Consider the following 20,535-nt stretch of genomic DNA (forward strand, 5'->3'; position numbering starts at 1 on the left):
AGGAATAATCAAATAAGGAGTTTGAAGGACATTTAATTACATAATTGGCTTAACTTGAGAACCATTTTACAAAGTGTTAGCCTCACTTGTATTAGGAGAGGATAAATGTAATTATATTTCCATAAGTAAGTTATATGGTTTTCCTCAGTGTTCATCAATTTGACTTTTCCTTGTAGGTTTTTTTTCCTTTTAATACTTTTGACAGATTATTTTTCATCAGAAGTACATAATCTTTCCTTAGGATAGGTAGCTCAGGTATCTTTTAAAGTTGTTTTCTTACAATGTACAATAACATGTCTACGGAAGTTTCTAGATCCCTACTCTCCCCTTTCTGGCTTCATACCATCTGTAGCTCCTTTTCCCATATGCCTCACACAGCTGTTCTGGAGTTAATGCAAATGCCAGGTGGATCTGAAATGTACTCAGGATCTTGCCACTTTTAGGTCCTGCTTCTTGGGGAAAACTGCCCCATTGGTATTTAATAAAAAACAGCATGACATGGTGAATTTATCTCTTTTTCCTGACATTGGCAATGACAGTGCAATGTCCATTGTATACAACTGGTGTGAGGTCGGCTTGCAAATCCCTACAGATATGTGGTTACTTCCCTACTTTCCCTCTCTTTTGCTTGGGCAACTGCCACATTGATGCACTGGAGCCACTCTTCTGCATTCTTCTCATCCTTGGCCTTGAAAACATAGCTTTTATTGTCTGTGAAGATTTCGAAAGCCCGAGGGAGAGAGCGGTCCCTGCGTTTCTTGGCCACAACTTTCACACTCTGTACTTTGCTGAGTTCTATTGGTGAGTCATCAGGATCATCTTTCTGAAATGCATGGGAAGGAAAGAACATGAGCTAGCTTTCATAGTATGGAAAGATCTCTGGCTCCTGGAGAATTTTCTAAGAGGATCAGAATCCTTTCACTTCATGTGGCTTAAGACCTTTGTTATTTTGGGTGCTAAAGCCTCAAAGAGTCATTAGAGCAAATGAAGGAGTGAGCAACTGGCTTTTTGTTGTACTATCTAGGGTTGAAACAAAACAGACAATTTATAGAAAATTATTATATATTGGGAAAAATGCTTGATTCATATTTCTTTGACTTTATGTCATTTTCTACTGATATTAACACTGTATTAATAGAGCAAAATGTAGCAGTACAATTTGGGTAATATTAACTCAGAATTTGAGATAATTTTACAGGCTTGAAATTTAATTTTCTTTTGTGTTACCTCTGAGAAAGAGGTATTAATCGAACAAACAGGGTTCCAATGTTTAAGTAGATGAAACTGTTTTTGAAACTCTCTTAAGCTTTGGAAGCATGATTTGTCCACAAACATTAAGGGAAGGAATATTTAATGATGTTACATTTTCTTTGCATTAAAGCAGATGCTTAAGGATCTCTCTAACACCAGAGTCATCATGATGGGCTAGCATGAATACTTTTAAGGAGTCAGATACTTCTTTAAAGCAATTTCAGGTCTTTAACATCCCTGAGCCCATTCTGTCTACTGGAGAATGTACCTGTGTTTGAGAATCTTGTCAACCCTCCTTTCCCATCTCCCTTTCACAATCACCCTTCTCTCACTTTGCAGTGGAAAGGCATCTTTTTCACTCGTCCTAAACTTTCTATGGTGTATTGTCCACCTTGGAAAAATCTCAGGAGCATCAAACAAAAAGGGTAATTCAAAATATTGATGTCAGCAGAATAGAGAGTCCAGAAATAAACCCATCTGTGGTTAATTAATCTTGAACAAAGGAGGCAAGAATATACAATGGGAAAAAGACAGTCTCTTCAGAAAGTGGTGTTGGAAAAGTTGGACAGCTGCATGTAAGTCAATGAAGTTAGAACACACCCTCATACCACACACAAAAATAAACTCAAAATGGAGTAAAGACTTAAACACAAGACATGACACCATAGACCTCTTAGAAGAGACCATAGGCAAAACATTCTCTGACATAAATAGTACCAATGTTTTCTTAGGTCAGTCTCCCAAGGCAATAGAAGTAAAAACAAAGTAAACAAATGAAACCTAACCAAACTTACAAGCTTTTGCACAGCAAAAGAAACCATAAACAAAACGAAAAGACAAACTACAGAATGGGATAAAATATTTGCAAGTGATGTGGCTGACAAGGGCTTAATTTCCAAAATATGCATACAGTGTATACAACTCAGCAACAAAAAAACAAACAACCCAATGGAAAAGTGGGTGGAAGACCTAAATAGACATTTCTCCAAAGAAAAAATACAGATGGCCAATAGGCATATGAAAAGATGCTCAACATCGCTAATTATTAGAGAAATGCAAATCAAAACTGTAATAAGGTACCACCTCACACCAGTCGGAATGGCCATCATTAAAAAGTCTACAAATAACAAAATGCTGGAGAGGGTGTGGAGAAAAGGGAACCCTCCTACACTGTTGGTGGGAATGTAAGTTGGTGCAGCCACTGTGGAAACAGTATGGATGTTCCTCAGAAAACTAAAAATAGAATTACCATATGATTCAGCAATCCCACTCCTAGGCATATATCTGGACAAAACTGTAATTCATAAAGATACATGCACCCCTATGTTCATAGCAGCACTATTCACAATAACCAAGACATGGAAACAATCTAAATGTCCATCAACAGATGAATGGATAAGGAAGATGTGGTACATATATACAATGGACTATTACTCAGCCACAACTACCAAGCCCACGTGCCACAACTACTGAAGCCTGCATGCCTAGAGCCCATGCTCTGCAACAAGAGAAGCCACTGCAATGAGAAGCCCACACACCGCAACAAAGAGTAGCCCCCGCTCACCGCAACTAGAGAAAGCCTGTGCACAGCAACGAAGGCCCAATGCAGCCAAAAAAAAAAAAAAAAAAAGTGAATAATAACACTATAGTCTTTTAGTTCTTACTTTAAAATGCACATTTTCCTCATTTACAAGAAAATCCCTTTATGATGTGGCTGAAGCTTCAGCTGGACTGCTGACCACTGCATGGTTACTGTCTCCCTGGGGATGAGAGGGATTTTGCTGTGGTCTTCACGCTATATTATATTATTTCCTAATATTTGAGCCAAATGTTCTGTCATATTTCTGGAATGTCAAACCATTATTTCCTGATAAATATGTCAAATAAGTTAGCCAATTATATAATAGCTTATTCTCTAAACTTTATTAAAAAGCTCTGAATCAAGAAGTATAAAGGTCATTATTTGAGTTCAGGAAAAACATTCTTAGGCACTAACTCTACTTTGTTAATGCATAAGAGGGATCTGAAAAATCACTACATCTTAACTTCATTCTGATTTCTTTAATAAAGACAGGAAATTCAAATGGTCATTTTAAACACTTTAAAAATGCTTCAGTGTGAACCTATGCTAAAAAAATGTTTCCTTAAACCGCCAATAACTTTCCAAATTGAACACACCATTATACTTCCCATTTAAAAAGACCTTCAGCCCATCTGTATATTTTATCAAACATACAGATGAAGAAAGTAACATGAGTTCAAAATAGGTGTCATCAAAATGTTCTTTTTCATTCAAAAGTTAATGTGAAGTCTTATTAACTAAAAGAGCGTTGATCAGAATTCGTCATAATTCAGATACACCATACTTGATTCCTGTTGAGTAGTAAGTACAAATAAATTTTGTAATGAGCACTCCAAAGATATAATGCATGTGCTCTTAGTGAAATGTAATTTTTAAGTAATTTAACACTCATTAATTAATTCAGACACAGTTTGGTTTGCCACTGACCCTGTATTTTAAGTGTACATGGGACGCTGGACAGTGTGCTCACTTAAGAACATGCTTTGGTGTCACACTGCCTGAGCCTAACTCCAGTTTTACCCTTTCTCACCTTACTGGCTCTAACCTTGGACAAGCCCATCAGTCTCTTTGTGCCTCAGTTTCTCCATCTATAAAATGGCAAAAACAATAGTGCTGACCTCAAAGGATTGTTCTGAAGATAGATAGAGGCAATCCAGTGTGGCATGTGATAAGCTCTGATAAGTTATTATCTCTCGAAGTTCTCTGATATCTCTCTGATAAGTTATTATATCTCAAAATGGTCAAGAAGTAGGTCAAAATTTCATGCTCCCTGATCTGTAATGAGTAGAGTTTAATGATAAATAAAACTGATTTGAAAAGAAAGGGATAACTTTGCATTGCTGATTGCAATAGAATATTATTTCACAAGTTTCCCACTGAAAATTCAGAATATGAATAGTTACTGAGCATCCTACTTCAGATTGAAAATTATATTAAATGAATATTTATTAGTTCTTTCAGAATTCTATTCTATTCATTAACTGAATATTAAATGAATGAAAGATAGTAATTTTTCCCTAATCAGAATTGAATTTGGTTGACTATAAAAAGTACTTAAAATAAATCAGCCTTTTTTTCTTCCTCCCTGCCTACTGTCTCCTTCGTCAGGTCCCCACCCCCAAATATAACCTTCAATCCTAAAAGAAGTCAGAGTCAATGTCATAAGCCACACATTTATTTAGGTGATCCACAAGGAAACAGAAGGTACAGTATTCAAGTCGAGATCCCCGGGTACACCTTCTGTGGTTTGTCTTCTAAAACTTAAGTTAACCAAAAAACCCTCCCGTAATAAACTGAAGAGGTACAGTGAACCAACTAACATAGGAATGAACAGAATAGACAGTCAAAGGGGCATGTTAATAAAATGACACTGTAAAATGGAGAAGGAAAAAATTATTGGCCTTTGAACTCAAGACAAAATGCCTAGCTGGCAGAGATCAAGACCTTAAAAATGCAAATGTAAAAGATGGTAGGGGTACTTACAGACTTTCCTTTTTGAAACAGAAGTTGATTTCCAGCCAGTGTAAAATAGCGGGTTTTCCACCTTTTGATGAACTTCCATCTGACTTGCTTCTCTTTAAGTTTTCCTTCTATGAGAGGCTGGCCATCTTGGTTTACAACTGTTGAAGGTAACAGAACGATCAAGCCATTTATTTTCCACTATTTATTTGGCAAGTGATCAAAAGTCAGAATTGTACAGTGAACCAGACCCAGTAAGTACATTTGGATAGTGGGCTAACAAATTATGAATTTGGTTAACCTTCCCCCTTTGTCCCTAAAAGAATGCACAATTTAGATATGATAATGGGAAAGTGTTGAAAGCCCTCATTGAGATTTGCAAAAGGAACATAGTTCACGAAAAGAGCATTTGGTTAGCAGTTTTTTAAGGTTCATCCAGACATTCAGCTTTCTGTGCTTCCTAACTCCTTTGTTTCATGGTATTCTGTTCACGTGAACTGCTTAGAAATAGAGCTTTATAAATAATCATAAACCAAGTATATTTAGCTATTTGGCAGCAAAAGTCAACATAGTGCTCCAAAAGATGTGTTTTTCTGAATCCTTAACAGCTGCAAAGGCAAACTTACCTAACTCTTTTTTTTTTTTTTTTTTTTTTTTCTTTTTGCTGTATGCGGGCCTCTCACTGTTGTGGCCTCTCCCGTTGCGGAGCACAGGCTCCGGATGCGCAGGCCCAGCGGCCATGGCTCACGGGCCCAGCCGCTCCGCGGCATATGGGATCCTCCCAGACCGGGGCACGAACCCGTATCCCCTGCATCGGCAGGCGGACTCTTAACCACTGCGCCACCAGGGAGGCCCCTTACCTAACTCTTTTGAACATGATTTTTCCACTCTGGAACACACACACTCTATCTCCACTGTCCATATTTAAATCTTCACCTAGTTAAAAACTGATTGTTTCATGTTTCAACTCAAACGTTGCTTCCTCTGGGAGACCTTGCTCAAACCCAGACTCGAGTGACTTTGTCTTCTATACGTTCTCAAAGCAACTGGCGTGTTTCTTTTCTATCATATATCATCATTTGTAGATGATTATTGGTATTTACCTTATTAATGTCTTTCTTTCCCATTCAACTGAAAGCTTCATGAGGGCAGGGTTTTGCTTTGTTCACTATTGTTACATCAGGCATCTAACCTAGTATGGAGTCTATAAATTTTTGTTGAATGAATGAATGAATGGATTCATTTTACATTGAAGTAGAGTGTGTATGATTACACATAACCATAGAATTAGAAGACCGGTTACAATGTCAGAAGTTTAAATGTTGAACTGAAGAATTCCATTTGTTTTACCAACTACATAAGATTCACTCTTCAAATTTCAAATTCATGTGAAAGCATCTGATTTCTGGGGAGTATGACAATATTTATTTATATACATTAATGTTCAATTTTCTTTTTTTTTCTTTTCTTTTTTTTTTTTTGAGGTATGCAGGCCTCTCACTGTTGTGGCCTCGCCCGTTGCGGAGCACAGGCTCCGGACGCACAGGCTCAGCGGCCATGGCTCACGGGCCCAGCCGCTCCACGGCATGTGGGATCCTCCCGGACCAGGGCACGAACCCATGTCCCCTGCATCGGCAGGCGGACTCTCAACCACTGCGCCACCAGGGAAGCCCTAATGTTCAATTTTCATAGCACCTTGAAAGTAATGAAATTTGTTCATCACTATGAAATTTGGACAGTACCTCTTTAACCATATGAACACAACCTATCCTTCCCATCTACCATTTCTCTTATCTAATGTAGGTAAAAAAAATTACCTCAGATGGGATTTGTCCACCTTAACAGCACTGTTGGGTTAAGAATAATGCAATGTATAGTTTTTATAAACAAAGTTCTATTAAAGTTAATCTAGCTTTTTTCCCTTCTTGTCTGATGACTAGTCAATTGGATGTTCCATTGTCAATCTCAAATTAAGGCTAATAACTGAAACAACATATGAAATATACTGTTAGATAGTGATAGGGTTATGATGAAGATAGAATAGAGAGTGAGTGACTTGGGGGTTGGTGCACATGCATTTAAGTGGTCAGGAAAGAGCTTGCATATTTGAGGTGGCATTTAATCTGAGGCTTCAGTGATGAGAAGTGTCCCCCATTTTCTGCAATGCTCCACAGTGGCTAGTACTAGGTATAGCAGAGGGTATGGAAAGCAGTCACTCAAGAAATCATTGACAACCAATGTCAAGAAAATTATCTCAGTGTTCTGCTTTGCTTTACTAGGAATCATCTGATTTAGAGCTTTCTTAAAGCTAGTATGCTCTTTTCAAATTTAAATTTTCCATAAACACAGTGCTTGCTTCCTTTGTGCAGCAGGTAAAGCACTTAGGACACCATGTCTTCCCACATGCTATTGGTCCTAGAGGGCAGGGACAGCCTGCTTGCCATGTGCTCACAGTGTCGGCCTGGGCTAAGGGTTCCATGAATATCTGCTAACACGTGCTGTTGAGTCATGAAGAGTGCAGTAGCCTGTCTGGGAGGAGGAAGGGAAGGTCCAACGGAGGTCCAAGAGGAGAAAACAAATCAACAAGTAACTAAGTAACAACAAGGAAAAACCCAAGCCAAAAATAGGATTAATTTTTTTCTAAAACACCCATTTCCTATGCTTTCAAATTAGAAAAAAATGCTGATCTAATTGTAATGTTGAAGGATTTTTGAATAACAATTCAGAAGAGTTAGATTCGAGTCCTCTTAACCACTGATTTCTGCTCAGCAAAGAGGAAATAATAATCGCTCCCACCTGCTTTACAAGGATGTTGAGAGATCAAAAATCAAAATAAAGAAATTTATGTGAGGACACTAGGTAAGTAGCAAAGAACTACTACCCCTGCCCCCCTCTTTTATTAAAGAACTTACTTCACCTTTTGTAACCACATTGCTGTCTCGCCATTTTTAATGGTAAGATGATTTAATATAATGCAATGTCATTTAATAACAAAACATTTTTCCAGTCTTTCTCCCATATTTACTCAAAGAAACATTTGAAATAGTCATGATATCTGAGCTGATTTGAAATCACAATTGGTTTAGGTAATATTTAAGCACATGTGTCCTTCTAGATCTGACATAGGGAATTAGCTATAAGAACTTCTCCTCAACATAGATCCCAATCTCAAGGCAGGTCCACATGTTTCACTTTAAGTGTATGTGATGGAAATCACACTTGGCAAAAGAGTTGAAGGAATTGTTTGAGACACGGGGTGGCTGGGATATCATACCCACATACCCACATGCCCACAGTGACCATGAGAGACTCCAGAGAAAATGATAGGCTTACTGGAGAACAAAAGGATGAAGGATGATGGAGAAAATGCTGCTAAGTGAAGACTTTTCACTGTAGCCCAGTGAAAGTGGATCCCAGGGGAAAAGTCCATGGAAAGGATTTTAGGAAGGAAATGTTAGCAGCACTTTAAACTAGCTGCATGTTAGGGCCTTAATTTAGGCATCAGAGTTAGCTTCAGATAATATGTAAAAGCCAGGCTATTTGTAGCTGTAGGATTAATTTAAAAATAGTTTCAAAAGGCCAAAAAAAAAAAGACTTAAATTTTTTTCCAGTGGCTATTCCAGGTCCTAAGAATTTTTTTTTTTTTATAATTATGTCTGGCTTATACGTGACTGGCCATGTGTCCTTTTAATAGGCCTATTGCCCATAGCATGTCCTGGTAAGCAATAATTCTCATGATATTGCAGTTTCTTCATGGTCAAAACAGGGAACTAATTCTTTCTAAGGATGATCATATTCCACTTGAAAAATAACATGTGGAATGAGACTATGAGGGAATGATTGTGTGTCTAAAACTATCTTGTTTGCACATAATGCATAAAGGATATTTAAATATTTTCTCTCCTGCCAATTAACACATTATTTCATTCAAAGCACCACAATTTGCTAAGACATTCTTTACCAACCAGGATCTGTTCCTTTTTTAAATTATCAGTTGGCTGAAAAAACTATGGAATATTAAATTGAATTCTCTAGTGCAACTGGAACCCAAACTATTACCACGTTTATCAACTTAAAAGTCTTTTAGAATGCTAATACAAATGGTCATATATTAATTGTATTCCTTTTGTGCACCAAGAGTTGAAAATATTTACGTTGATAAATTTGAAGGTGTTAGTCTTACTCAACACAAAGTTGGTGAATAATATCAGACCAGATAACTTAAAGCAAGAAAGAATATTCCTCTGTTGATCCACCAACCATATCCAGTCATCTCACACATAATTTTGAGCACAGATAAGCTGTAAGGCACTGTGTTTGGATCTGAGGGGGTCATAAAGCCCAGCTCAGAGAGAGCTTGAGTTTATCATCTTGTGGGGAGATAAAGCATTTTACAAATTTGACAACTCAGTGTAGAGTTTGGCAAGTGCCCCTGCAGAAGTAAAAGCCAAGCATTACAGAACTCAAAGAAAGGAAATTCTACTTCCAGCTGGGAGAGGGTGACATGGGGGCTGGGTCCCCGCTGAAGAAGGGAGAAAGGAACTTCTAGGAGGAGTACAGAGAAGGCCTGAGGTAACAAGTGGGACATGTGAGGGAAAGTGCATGAAAAGAAAAAAACTTAAAGAAGCTGGAAGAATCAATGAACTCAGAAGCAAGTTCACTTCTTCTGCAAGTAAAGCAGTCACTTTGGTCAAAGTCATGAGCTGAAGGTGGGGGATCAGCAGGCGATTCAAGATTTTTTGGCGTAAGATCCAGGAAAAAGATTGGGTATCAAATAGTCATGGGGAGGCCATATTGGACTTCATTTGAAAGTTCTTCTGAAATCCCATTAGAAAGGATCTTGCTTTTCTTAAGGACCAAGGAGGGGCCTAGAGCCTGTGAAGGTCCAGCCAGCACAGACATGAGGCCTCACAGACCCCAGATGGGATCTGCTATGGATCAGGCATGGTTGCAGCAGGAAACAGGGGGCACCTCAAGCTGGGCAACTGAGGGCAGTTAATAAAGGGACTATTGGGGCTTCCCTGGTGGCACAGTGGTTGAGAGTCTGCCTGCCGATGCAGGGGACACGGGTTCGTGCCCGGGTCCGGGAAGATCCCACATACTGCGGAGCAGCTAGGCCCGTGAGCCATGGCCGCTGAGCCTGCGCATCCGGAGCCTGTGCTCCGCAACAGGAGAGGCCACAACAGTGAGAGGCCCGCGTACCGCAAAAAAATAAAAAATAAAAAAAAATAAAGGGACTATTTACACAGATGTGGGCAAGGTGTAGGAAAAGCACCTTAGTAATCTGGGGCCAGGAGCCAGGAGGAGGCATAACACCCCTCTCTGGCTGAAGAGGAAAGCGAAGAGAACAGTTAGGACCCAGAAGGAGACCTGTATACAAGAGCGCTGCCTGACTGGAGTTGTGGCTGTGGATTGAGGACACAGTCAACCTGCGGTGACCAAGCAGGGAGGGAGTCGGGAATAAATAAGCAGACCTCACACTGCTCCCTCCCTCTGATCTCCTGCCAGAATGTAACTGAAAGCCAGAAGTAAGGAGAATGGAACACCCTGGAGAGGCACCTATTCTAAACTGGGTGTAGAAAGCAGAAAAGCTTCCTGGAGAATATGTGTCTGAGCTGAATTCTGAACGACAAGTAGCAGTGATGAAGGTGAAGTGAAGAAGGATATTCTGAAAAAAAAAAAAAAAGCCCAAAACATATCCAAAGGGCTGAGGCTGACAGAGTGGGCATGAAATACATTCTTTGTGATGGAACCTGGTGGGGCTTGGCAAACGAGATGAGATGTGAGATTCAAGAAGAGACTCATCCTGAAGATCCCTGGACATCGTGCCAAGTGGAAGCTAATACTTTGTAACATAACATCCTAAAAAATAATAATTTCTGTAGTCATATAACCCCTTTATCTCAAGAGCACAAGAGCTCAATAATTCAAGGTCTCCACCTTGTTTTAAGATCTGTTGCAATTGTGAATATGTTTTTAGCCAATTATAATTTAGTTAAACATAGTGTGTTGGACGCCATGTTTACTCCTTACTATAATAAATCATACAGGGCTGTACCAAAGACTTTCTCTGGCCTAGGCCTAGGGTTGATGAGGTAAGGGCAGTGACTTTGGAGTCAGACCTCAGCTGAAGTCCAGAATCTGTTACTTTAATAGCTGACTTGTCTTGTACAAGTTGTTTAACTTCACTGAGCTTCAATTTCCTCTTCTCCAAAGATGTCACGCTTAACAACAGGGCCACTGTGAATGGCTGTGCAGGCTGTTCACTGCACAAGAACACTCAGCCAAGGGGTAAGTAGGGGCTGAAATTCAGCCCAAATTTTGCTGTTTAAGTCTACACCCCCAAGTGGACATCATCCACCATAAATAAAGGCACAAAAATGCTGTAAAGGTTAACAGTAGCCTTGCTTAACTAAGTCCTGGTACATAATAAGGGGTCAACAAATAGTAGCTACTATCATCATGATCATGACCATGATCATGAACATGAAATCATCATCATCTCTTACTGTGATGATGAACAGGTGGTTTTTATAAATACCATATCCTAATGACTTTAGGATAAAACCCATCTCCCTCCCTCCAATTAAGAATGTAATGAAACCTATACTGTATTAAAGTGTTAGGAACAGTGAGAGAATTCAGAGTAAGACAGGAAACCCTTTTAAAGTTCAAGGACTGCAGGCTTTGAACCTGAGGTGTCACAAGCAATTCAAAGAGTCCCAAAGGGAGGTGAACTCTTCTGTTGTTGAGTAACAGATCCACTTGTTCACAAAGACTGCCATATTCAAGCTAATCCAGTAGTGGATTGGGCTGCACTGGGAGCCTTTTCCACATCATTGGTGGTCACTCCCTTTTATTCCAGAGTTCCTGCTTATTCTTATGACAGTACGTGGTGACACGTCCCCCACCATTAACTACTATTCACATTGTACCGACTTCTATCCATACCCAGAGGTTCCTTATATGTATGCTTTCTGGCTTATGCAACTTTCGTCTTGAAAATATTGCATTGTACAAGAATAATTAAGACGGTTGTGTATTTAATTTGTGATGTTCGAATTCTTAGATATTTTTTCTTGATTGTTAAAGACAAATACCTTCAAAAGAAGGCATATTCTGGAAGAAAAAACGTAAATCTCAAATACTTAGTTTTAAAATAAGAACTGAGAAAAAGCATGTCTTTTAAAAAAATTTCCCTTGAAATGACTGCTTCTGGGAATTACAACTCCTGTACAGTCTGTGGGGAATTATTTTTTATGTATTGAGAGTCTCAAATTTACTTCAATTCCCTTCTATGGTTTTACTGATTTTCTTGTATGTGTGCCAGTTCTAATAAAGCCAACTCTAATTACAGAGGATATGCTTAAAGAGGGATAGAATCATTAAATGAGGAGGTCATAGGAGCCACATTTAGTAGGCTGAGCATCTGTGGTTTCTGAAACCACTGAGGATTGTAACAAATGGCATGTTTCGTATGAATATCCAGGCAGTGTTTTAGAAGCCCATATTTCCTTACAGTAGTAAATAAACGAGGAGGTATCATTCAGCGTCCATTTTGTAACATCCTACAAGATGCGTGGGGTCCAAAAAAGGACAAACTCATTTTGACAGCAGCCCTTTGAGGGCACTTTCACATGTGCCGAATGGCTTCCTTTCTCAGTAATTTCATACCCATCAAAATGTAGTCTGCTTTCTAGGCTTCTCTATTAATCACTGAAATATTGTTCTAAAAAAAGCCTCAGAACTACTCTTTTATAAGCTTGTAGAGCAGTGTTTCCCAAACTGTGTTCTGAGGGCCACCTACATCAGAATTACCTGCTGGCTTCTTAAAATGCACACTACAGGGAACCACCCCAAACCTACTGAAGCAAAATTCTGGGGTAGGGTGAGGGACCCTGCATTTTTAACAGGATCCCCAGGTTATTCTAACATAGCTCAGGAACTTCTAGGAAACGATAGTAGCCTCATGGTAGGTCGTACAATATCCAAAATAGTAAAACTGCAAAACCAATAGTGGGAAGAAAATTGTTATGACCGTTCCATAAAATTAAACAATAGGATAGCAATATAAGATCATATGCATGTCCTTGGCTTAAGTTAATAGAGTTATAGAAGAAAATGTTCAGAATCAGTGTTTGTGGAATTTGGCTTACTTATGGTTTCATCAGTGAAAGAAAAATTCTAAGGCCACTTGCCAAGAAGGTAACCTGCTCAGTAAGTTCTGAGCAGTAAGTATGGTCACCTTTGTGCCCTTATGGGAACCTATCAAAGAAGACTGGCCCAGACTTGCCCAGTAACGACTGACAGGGACCAATGGGAAAAGATCAGCGGTGGTAGAAATGAATGGAGAGAATGGCTCCATCTTATTCTTGAACTTTGAATAGAAAAGGGTCCCATACACACTTCCCATGTTGGTCCCATGCTGTCATCTCATTAATATGATGTCATGGATAGGTATTGCTGGCAACACCTGACCATAGGATTTTAGACAGTTTAAAACGTTGAGTGCTTTCCCGCACGGCCTTGACATTGTACAGCTTTCCTTGTATGGAAAAAAACAGACCTGACACACTTGTACCAGCTCTGTGATAAGGAGGGTCACCTCGTTTGGGCTGTACAAGTTGCACACTTTAGCCACTGTCCCACCTGCATGCACGTACATTCTTGGTGTTTAAGAGCATTCTAAGGTGTGTCTACACTGCTTTTATGAAATTACTTAACACAATTTCCATCTGTTGTGGTTCAACACTTGGTCTCAAACCTTTTGGCAATAAATAGAAGTTTTACAATGTCTGCATGGAAGCTTCATCTATAACGTATACACCATAACACTGTGTGTATTTGACATACATACATACACACACAATAACTACTCTCTGTTAAATAAAATGATCTCTCATAGTACTTTTGAGAAGAGCTTATTTAAGAAAATACTGTTTATACAAAGAATACGTTTGGCACAAAAGATACACTGCAAATGTCATCATATGAATACCTTGTTTCTCTTACAATGAATTATTGTGAATTCATTAATTTGTTTTTTGTCACCACTTGCCTAAGAAAATTTTTACTAAAATTTTTTTGAGAAAATACAAAATTGGTCATTTATTTATTTGGCAGATATTTATTGAGTATCTATTGTGTGCTAGGGGCTGAGGATAGATGGATGAGGGGGACTCTCTCCATAGAACTTGTTTACTGCAGGGAGTACACATTAAGCAGATAATCACATGCAAAAGCCAATCAAACGAAAGAATAACAACAACAAAAAACAAGATGACATGTATATCAAGTATTATAGGGAGAGCTCTGAAGTACTTTGAGGACCTTAGCATAAATCAGGAGGTTATAGAAAGGCAATGAATCTGAGTTGTAATGGGAAAGCTAAGATCTACACTAACTAGGTGATGAGGGGAGAAAGGGCGCTCCTAGCAGAAGAACAGCAGGTACAAAAGCACAGTGGCAGGAAGAAGTGAGGTGAGTGTAAGAAACTGAAAGGAGTTCTTTCTGGGCAGAGCGGAGAGGAGCAGATGGCACTGGGGACAAGATGAGGCTGGAAAGGCTGGGAGAGAGCGTTGCATGTGAAGCTCTCAGGCACATGATATGGAGTTTGGTCTTTAAGCTAAGAGCTGTGGGAAGCCATTGTAAGGTTTTATGCAGAGAGTGGTCCCATCAGATTTGTGCCTCGAAGAGGTCATTCTGGCTGCAATGTGGGAGGGAGGTTGGAAGGTCCAAGTAGCACAGTCAGGAGGCTATTGCCATTATTTTAGGTAAGAGGTGATGGTAGTTTGCTTTAGGGCAATGGAGAGAGGTGGACAGAGTTGAGCACAGTTGAGAAGGTAAATCCACAATACTGGGTGATAGATTAGATAGGGGTAGGAGAGAGGACAGTGGGTCTCTGGCTGATGCATCAGAATGAGTGATGTTGTATTTACTGAAATGGGGAATGCTGGAAGAAAATCAAGTGTTGTTTTTTTTTTTTTTTTTGGGGGGGGGGGTAGGGGACAAGGGTGGGACACTTATGAGTTTTAATTTAAATGAACTGAGTTTGAGATGCCTTTGAAGTACCAAGCAGGTGATGGGAGAAGTCAATCAGAGGAGGGGCCTGGACTGCAGACACACATTTGGGAGTTTTGTCATAAAAGAGGTTACTGAAGCCACAGAAGCAGTGGAGGTTGACAGGGGAGAGAGTTACAGTGAGGGAAAGAGAGGTGCTCTGACAATGAATAGGTGGATAGAGGAAGGTGGGCCTGGAATGGGGGCTCAGAAGGAGTGTCTAGAGTAGGAGGGAGACCCAAGGAGTGCTGTCTCAGAAGGCAAAGGGAGAAATGTTTGAGGAAGGAGGAACTGGCCAACAGAATTGAATGCTGCTTAAGGCAAGTGTCACAAGGACTGAACATACCCCGAGCCTGGGACCTGCGTGGCCTTAAATGACCACAGAGATAATGGGCTTAGAGGCCAGATTAGAGAGGGTTGAGTCAGGAGGAGAAGGAGGCAAGGAAATTCAGAGTGAGCAGTGACAGGACTCTTTTGGCTTTAAAGAGGAGGTGAGAGAGAGGCGGTAGGTAAAGGGAAAGGAGACGTTCAGCCAGTTGAAGGTGTTTAAAAGCCCATGGGAGTTAAAGTTGGAGGGAGAAATGGAATAAAAGAGAGAGAAAGGGTACTCTACGCTGTGGAGTTTCTGAGAAGGTGGAAGGGATGAGATCCAAGGCAAAATATGAGATATGTGATGACTTCATTCTCAGTGGCCGCTAAACGCACTTACACGTCTTTTACATAGGGGAGCTTGTGGCTGAAAAATAAATTTTATTCCTAATGTATTTGTATAGGTAGATAAAAAATTAAGATTCCTCTGAAAAGTGATGACTAGAGCTCTTTTAAAAGATATTAAGTTCTTTATTTTAAAAAACTACATAAAAATTCTTATGTCACTTCAAATCTGTAAATTGATAGAGACTGATTTATTCACTCTAGTCTGCCTTTCTAAAGCATGCTTCTCCTCCTCCATGTGTTGTCTTTATTTATTTATTTATTTTATTTTTAAATTTTTTTTCCATGTGTTGTCTTGATTCAGCTTATTCTCTGAGTGGAAGAGGACACATTTCACTGCCTGATGATTTGTTTGCGGGTAACCACAGAGTGATTCACTGCTTTGCTGCAAGTAAACTTTCAGCCTATCAAGATAAGATTGTTGTTGACCCAATATGGAAAGGCGGAAGGATTAGGATAGTGATGCTGGTTGAGAAATGGAAATTAACCCCTTGAAGGGTATTAGGCTACTGATCTTAGCTTATTTCTCATAGAGGCTCACAGGTTATTAGCAAGCTGACTATGAACTCTGTGTGTATGTGTGTATTGAAACCGTTTAGTAAAATATTAAAATTGGGTAACCATACAGTGTTGAAACTTTGTACATAGCAACATTTTCTTCTTATAAAAGCTTACTTTGCAAAAGCTGCTATTTCAAGGTTTCAGTTTAGTAAGTTATTTTTTTTAATTTTGAGAACGAATTAGATTTTAAAGTTGCATTTCAAAACAAACCCTATTTCTTCTATCATCATCCTATCACTTTACATGATCCATGAATTACTCCATCATCCATCTATATGCCAAATACTTGTTAAACACTACCATGTGCCAGGTACTGGGTAGGGCATACAAAGAAGAATAATGGATGGTTTTTCCACCTCTAGTTTACTGTCTAGTGGGAGAGATTGGTGGCAGGGTGCTGTGTACTCTACAGAAGGTGTGGGCAGAGAACGGAAAGGACAGAGAGGAGAGAGTTTATTCTGTTGGGGTGGTGTGTCCATGTATGCCAGTGTGTATGCACGTGTGTGTGTGTGTGTGTGTTTGTATGTGTGTGTGAGAGAGAGAGAGAGACAGAGACAGAGAGAGAATGTGAGTGTGGGAAGGCTTAACAGAGAGGCATAGAACAGGGAGATGGGAAGAAGGGAAAGGGAAAAAGATTTCAGGATAAGGATAATAACTTATCTGAGTTGATGAGCACATATTTATTTTGTCATTAACTAATTCAAAATATCCTTGAACAACAGTCTGGGGTTCAGTTTCATGAATCGAGTCATTAACAATATATACGTGTGAAAATGTGAAGTTATCCTGCCCAACCACTGTCCTGTTTTTGGCACTCCAACCACATTTAACATGGAAGACAACATGCTCACACACTGTGGTAAGAGGGAAGGCATCATAAGACAAACCCAGTCACTGCATAAATCCAAAGTGGGTTTTCTTTTGTCACCCTTAAAGTTCTGTGAAAGTTGGCACTAAAATTAAATGGAAAAGTTTCATATTAATGGACCCACAGGCTATTTATGTCTTATGAGTTTGGTCCTTAGAGGTCATGTAGCCCATTTTCTTTTCTTTTTTTTTTCGCCGCACGGCATGCAGGATCCCACTTCTCTGACCAGTGATCGAACCCGTGCCCCCTGCAGTGGAAGCACGGAGTCTTAACCACTGGACCACCAGGGAAGTCCCTAGCCCATTTTCATGTTGGCGTCTGGAGCGGAAAGCCATCTAGCCCACGCTGAAGGTGTCCAGCAAAGGAGAGCCACACTGCTGTTACCAGTTTCTACTGTCTGAAGAATATCTCCTGACAGAGGTCTTTCTTATCCTGATAGCATTTTGAAACCATCTCTATTTGCCCATGTGATATAATGGACAGCATGTTCTTACAGCACAAATGTTTGAAATCAAGTTCTAAAGAGGAATCATGATAGGTGGTTGAAGTCTGTCTGAAAAAATGTCTTTCATTCTCTTTTATAACCCAAGGAGACCTCCTACAGACGATCACATTCAATACCTAAATATCCAGTGACTAAGAGAGTGATCACACTGGCGAGTGCTCAGATCTCCAGAGGGAGACACAAGTGCCAAAACCAAGACACCTCTGAGTTGTTTTCTGTAGGGTGTAAGAACAAAGGCATCCCATGTGTCTCAAGAAACAAGAGTGAAAGTCACAGTTTAGTTCCTCCTCTTCCTTTAAAAAAAAAAATGTGACTGAATAGACAGCCAGATGTGTTCCAGGACGGTCCAGCTGATTAATTCTTACTGTTAACATGCACTAGCAGTTCCAGGACACAAGGATGACTGATAAAGGGATTTGTTTGGTTTTCCAGAAATAGATTCTGTTCTGTTTGATCTATTTGCTCAACCTCTATTCTCTCATTCATGTAGGGTAATGGGATTGGCAATAAACACCAACAAGCAAGTCTCTGAGGATTCTTGAGTTACTTCAGTGACTTTCTAACCTTCTACTCTGTACTTTTATAAAATGATTATCAGAAACTGAATCAGCAATTGGAGGGATTGGAAATAGCTTCTACGTAACCATTTCCTACATGTAATCATTTCCCACACATTATCATACCAAAACCCCTGCTCATCTTTGAGGAGATTAAGTCATCAGAGAGGTATCAATAGACCACTCCTTGGTCTTTCCAATACAATATAACATTATGAAATAATTGTTCTTGTAATTTTCAATATTCCATGTGCTTAACTTGGCTTTGCCCTAGAGATTGAAATTTCAGGTTCAGGAATTAACCTGGATTAAAATTCTAGTTGTACCACTTAGTAGCTGTGTGACCTTGGAAAATGTACTTAACCTCTCTCTGTGTTCCAGTTTCTTGATCTGTAAAATGGACTCAATAATGGTGAGAAAAATGCATGTAAGACTTAGCACATAGTCAGTATGATAAATGCCAGCAATTATAATTTTAAGACCTTTACACTATGCTAGCATTTACTTTCCTCTGACTTCACACCCAACTGGAAAAAAATATATATTTTTCTGAATACCAAATAGTAAACTTCTGTGTATTTCTGTGTGTTGATGATAGAGTTGATGGGAAGATGACTGGGAGTTGGTGGGGTGATGTGACTTTTACCCGAGGAGGGGAATGTCCTTAAAGTGACCATGGAAGCCAGTTGATCTGGTGTCAATTTCTGGAGTCCCACAGTTTAGTTTACACATTATTAAGAAGGATTTATATTTCAGGATGACTCTCCTGATGTCTAACTGAAATTTTCTAATGGCCTCATTAGAACATATTGGAACAACAAATATTTGAGAACATTGTACCATTTGCCAATACCTTAAAAAAAAACCCAAATGCAATTTCTTCAGCCTTTTGTCCTAGATACCAGTCCTATCTCTTTAGACCCCTCCTCCCTGAGGCTGACAAGGTATCTGGGCCTTGCAGGAGCGCTAACCAAACCAGAGCAGTAACAGGACTTGGGCACAGTACCTCAGGAGCAAAGACAGGGAAGCAGACCCTGATGTATATACAGTGACTTCTCTCAAAGAGGAAAGAAGCACCAACCTCCATTTACCAGACTCAGAATGCAATGGGTATGGTATAGTGATGTACTTGATATTATTAACACATAATCACAATTGTGAAATATTTTAATATTCAAGATGTATTTGACTTTTCCATTTCTAAGTATTATTCATTCATTGACTCACTCAACAGGTATTTATTGCATGCTAAAAATATACAAGGAAGTATGTTAGATTTTTCCATGTATGTCTCCTGGCCCTAACTGGATTATGAATCCTTTCAGAGCAGAGATATTGTACCTTATTCATATTTTATCCCAAGGCTCAGCCTGGAGAAGACATTCAACCAACACAACAAACGTGCATTTCATAAATGAAAAATGGGACGCAAGTACTATGCTAGCTGTGCATAACCAAATAACAAAATATTTATTCCTTGGAAAAAATATATATATTTTTTTCCAATATTTATGTCTTGATCACCTTTAAACTTACAATTTAAGCATAACATGAATGCAAGTATCATCCCTATGAATAATATATGTGTCAGCAGTATTATGTTAGACCTTTCACTTAAATATATAATTTATATGCTATATAAAAATAAGAAAATTAGATCAACAGCCTATATAAACTTTTCAGGGAGTCAAGAGTTTTTGGTGAAAATCATAATTTAAAATAGGATTTCTCTCAGATTCAAATCCCCTTTCATGGAGCAAAAGGAAATGAGCAAAGAAACCTAAGCACACTAAGTTTTCGGCACCAAACATTTTGATTCAATATGTTCTGCTATAAAATATTTGGCCTTGTTTGAATTTTTATTGTTCTCAGTCTATATTTAACTGTGAGAAACACAAATAAGAACGAGTGAATGTGCAAAATGTTCTTTTCAAGTGCATGGCAGTGAATTTGAGAAAACATATATTAAAGGAACACTTTGTGGTTTTAACTTGCAGGCCCTTTCCTGAGCCTCCCCTGGCCAGATACAATTCAATGTTTATTGAACTAAGGTAAGGACTCAGCTTACTTGGAATGAAATTCTTAAGGGCCCCTCAGAGCCACCTCAGATAGCACCTTACTTCACCATGATCTCAAATAAGGTTTCTTTTATGCTTTGTCTTTTTCACAGGTGAAATAAGGTCTAATTAGAAAGTTTCATAATGGAGACATTCAGTTCCTCAATTCCTTCTTTGCTCAAATTGACTTTTTAAAAATTGGGGTGTTCATTCTGGCATCAGCTCAAACTTGATCTGTAATCAGCCAGCAATCTGTGCCTCACGAAGGCTGCTATCCTTAATGCCAGCTTCTTCCACCCATACCATCTCTGTGGGGTAATACATTTTAGTTGGTGCCTCTCCGAGAGCCCCTCACATTTCCATCTGGCCAAATAAACACATTTTTTTCCCGATTCAGTCTCAACTTCTTGGCTGAGCAAGAG

General features: G+C 39.2%; 1 protein-coding gene across 2 annotated transcripts in view; it reads right to left on the minus strand.

Moving 5' to 3' along the window:
- Nucleotides 1-586: 586 nt before the first annotated feature.
- VEPH1 (ventricular zone expressed PH domain containing 1) overlaps nucleotides 587-20,535 on the minus strand; it is a 212,218-nt gene continuing 192,269 nt past the window's right edge. For both annotated transcript variants that reach the window (XM_060099986.1, XM_060099985.1), the window contains 2 exons: nucleotides 4,817-4,953; nucleotides 587-823 (listed from right to left, as the gene is read on the minus strand). In XM_060099986.1, the coding sequence (XP_059955969.1) occupies nucleotides 587-823; nucleotides 4,817-4,953 (374 nt within the window). The remainder of the gene's footprint in view (nucleotides 824-4,816; nucleotides 4,954-20,535) is intronic.

Source organism: Mesoplodon densirostris, chromosome 5 (assembly GCF_025265405.1).
Source record: "Mesoplodon densirostris isolate mMesDen1 chromosome 5, mMesDen1 primary haplotype, whole genome shotgun sequence".
NCBI classification, from domain to species: Eukaryota; Metazoa; Chordata; class Mammalia; order Artiodactyla; family Ziphiidae; genus Mesoplodon; species Mesoplodon densirostris.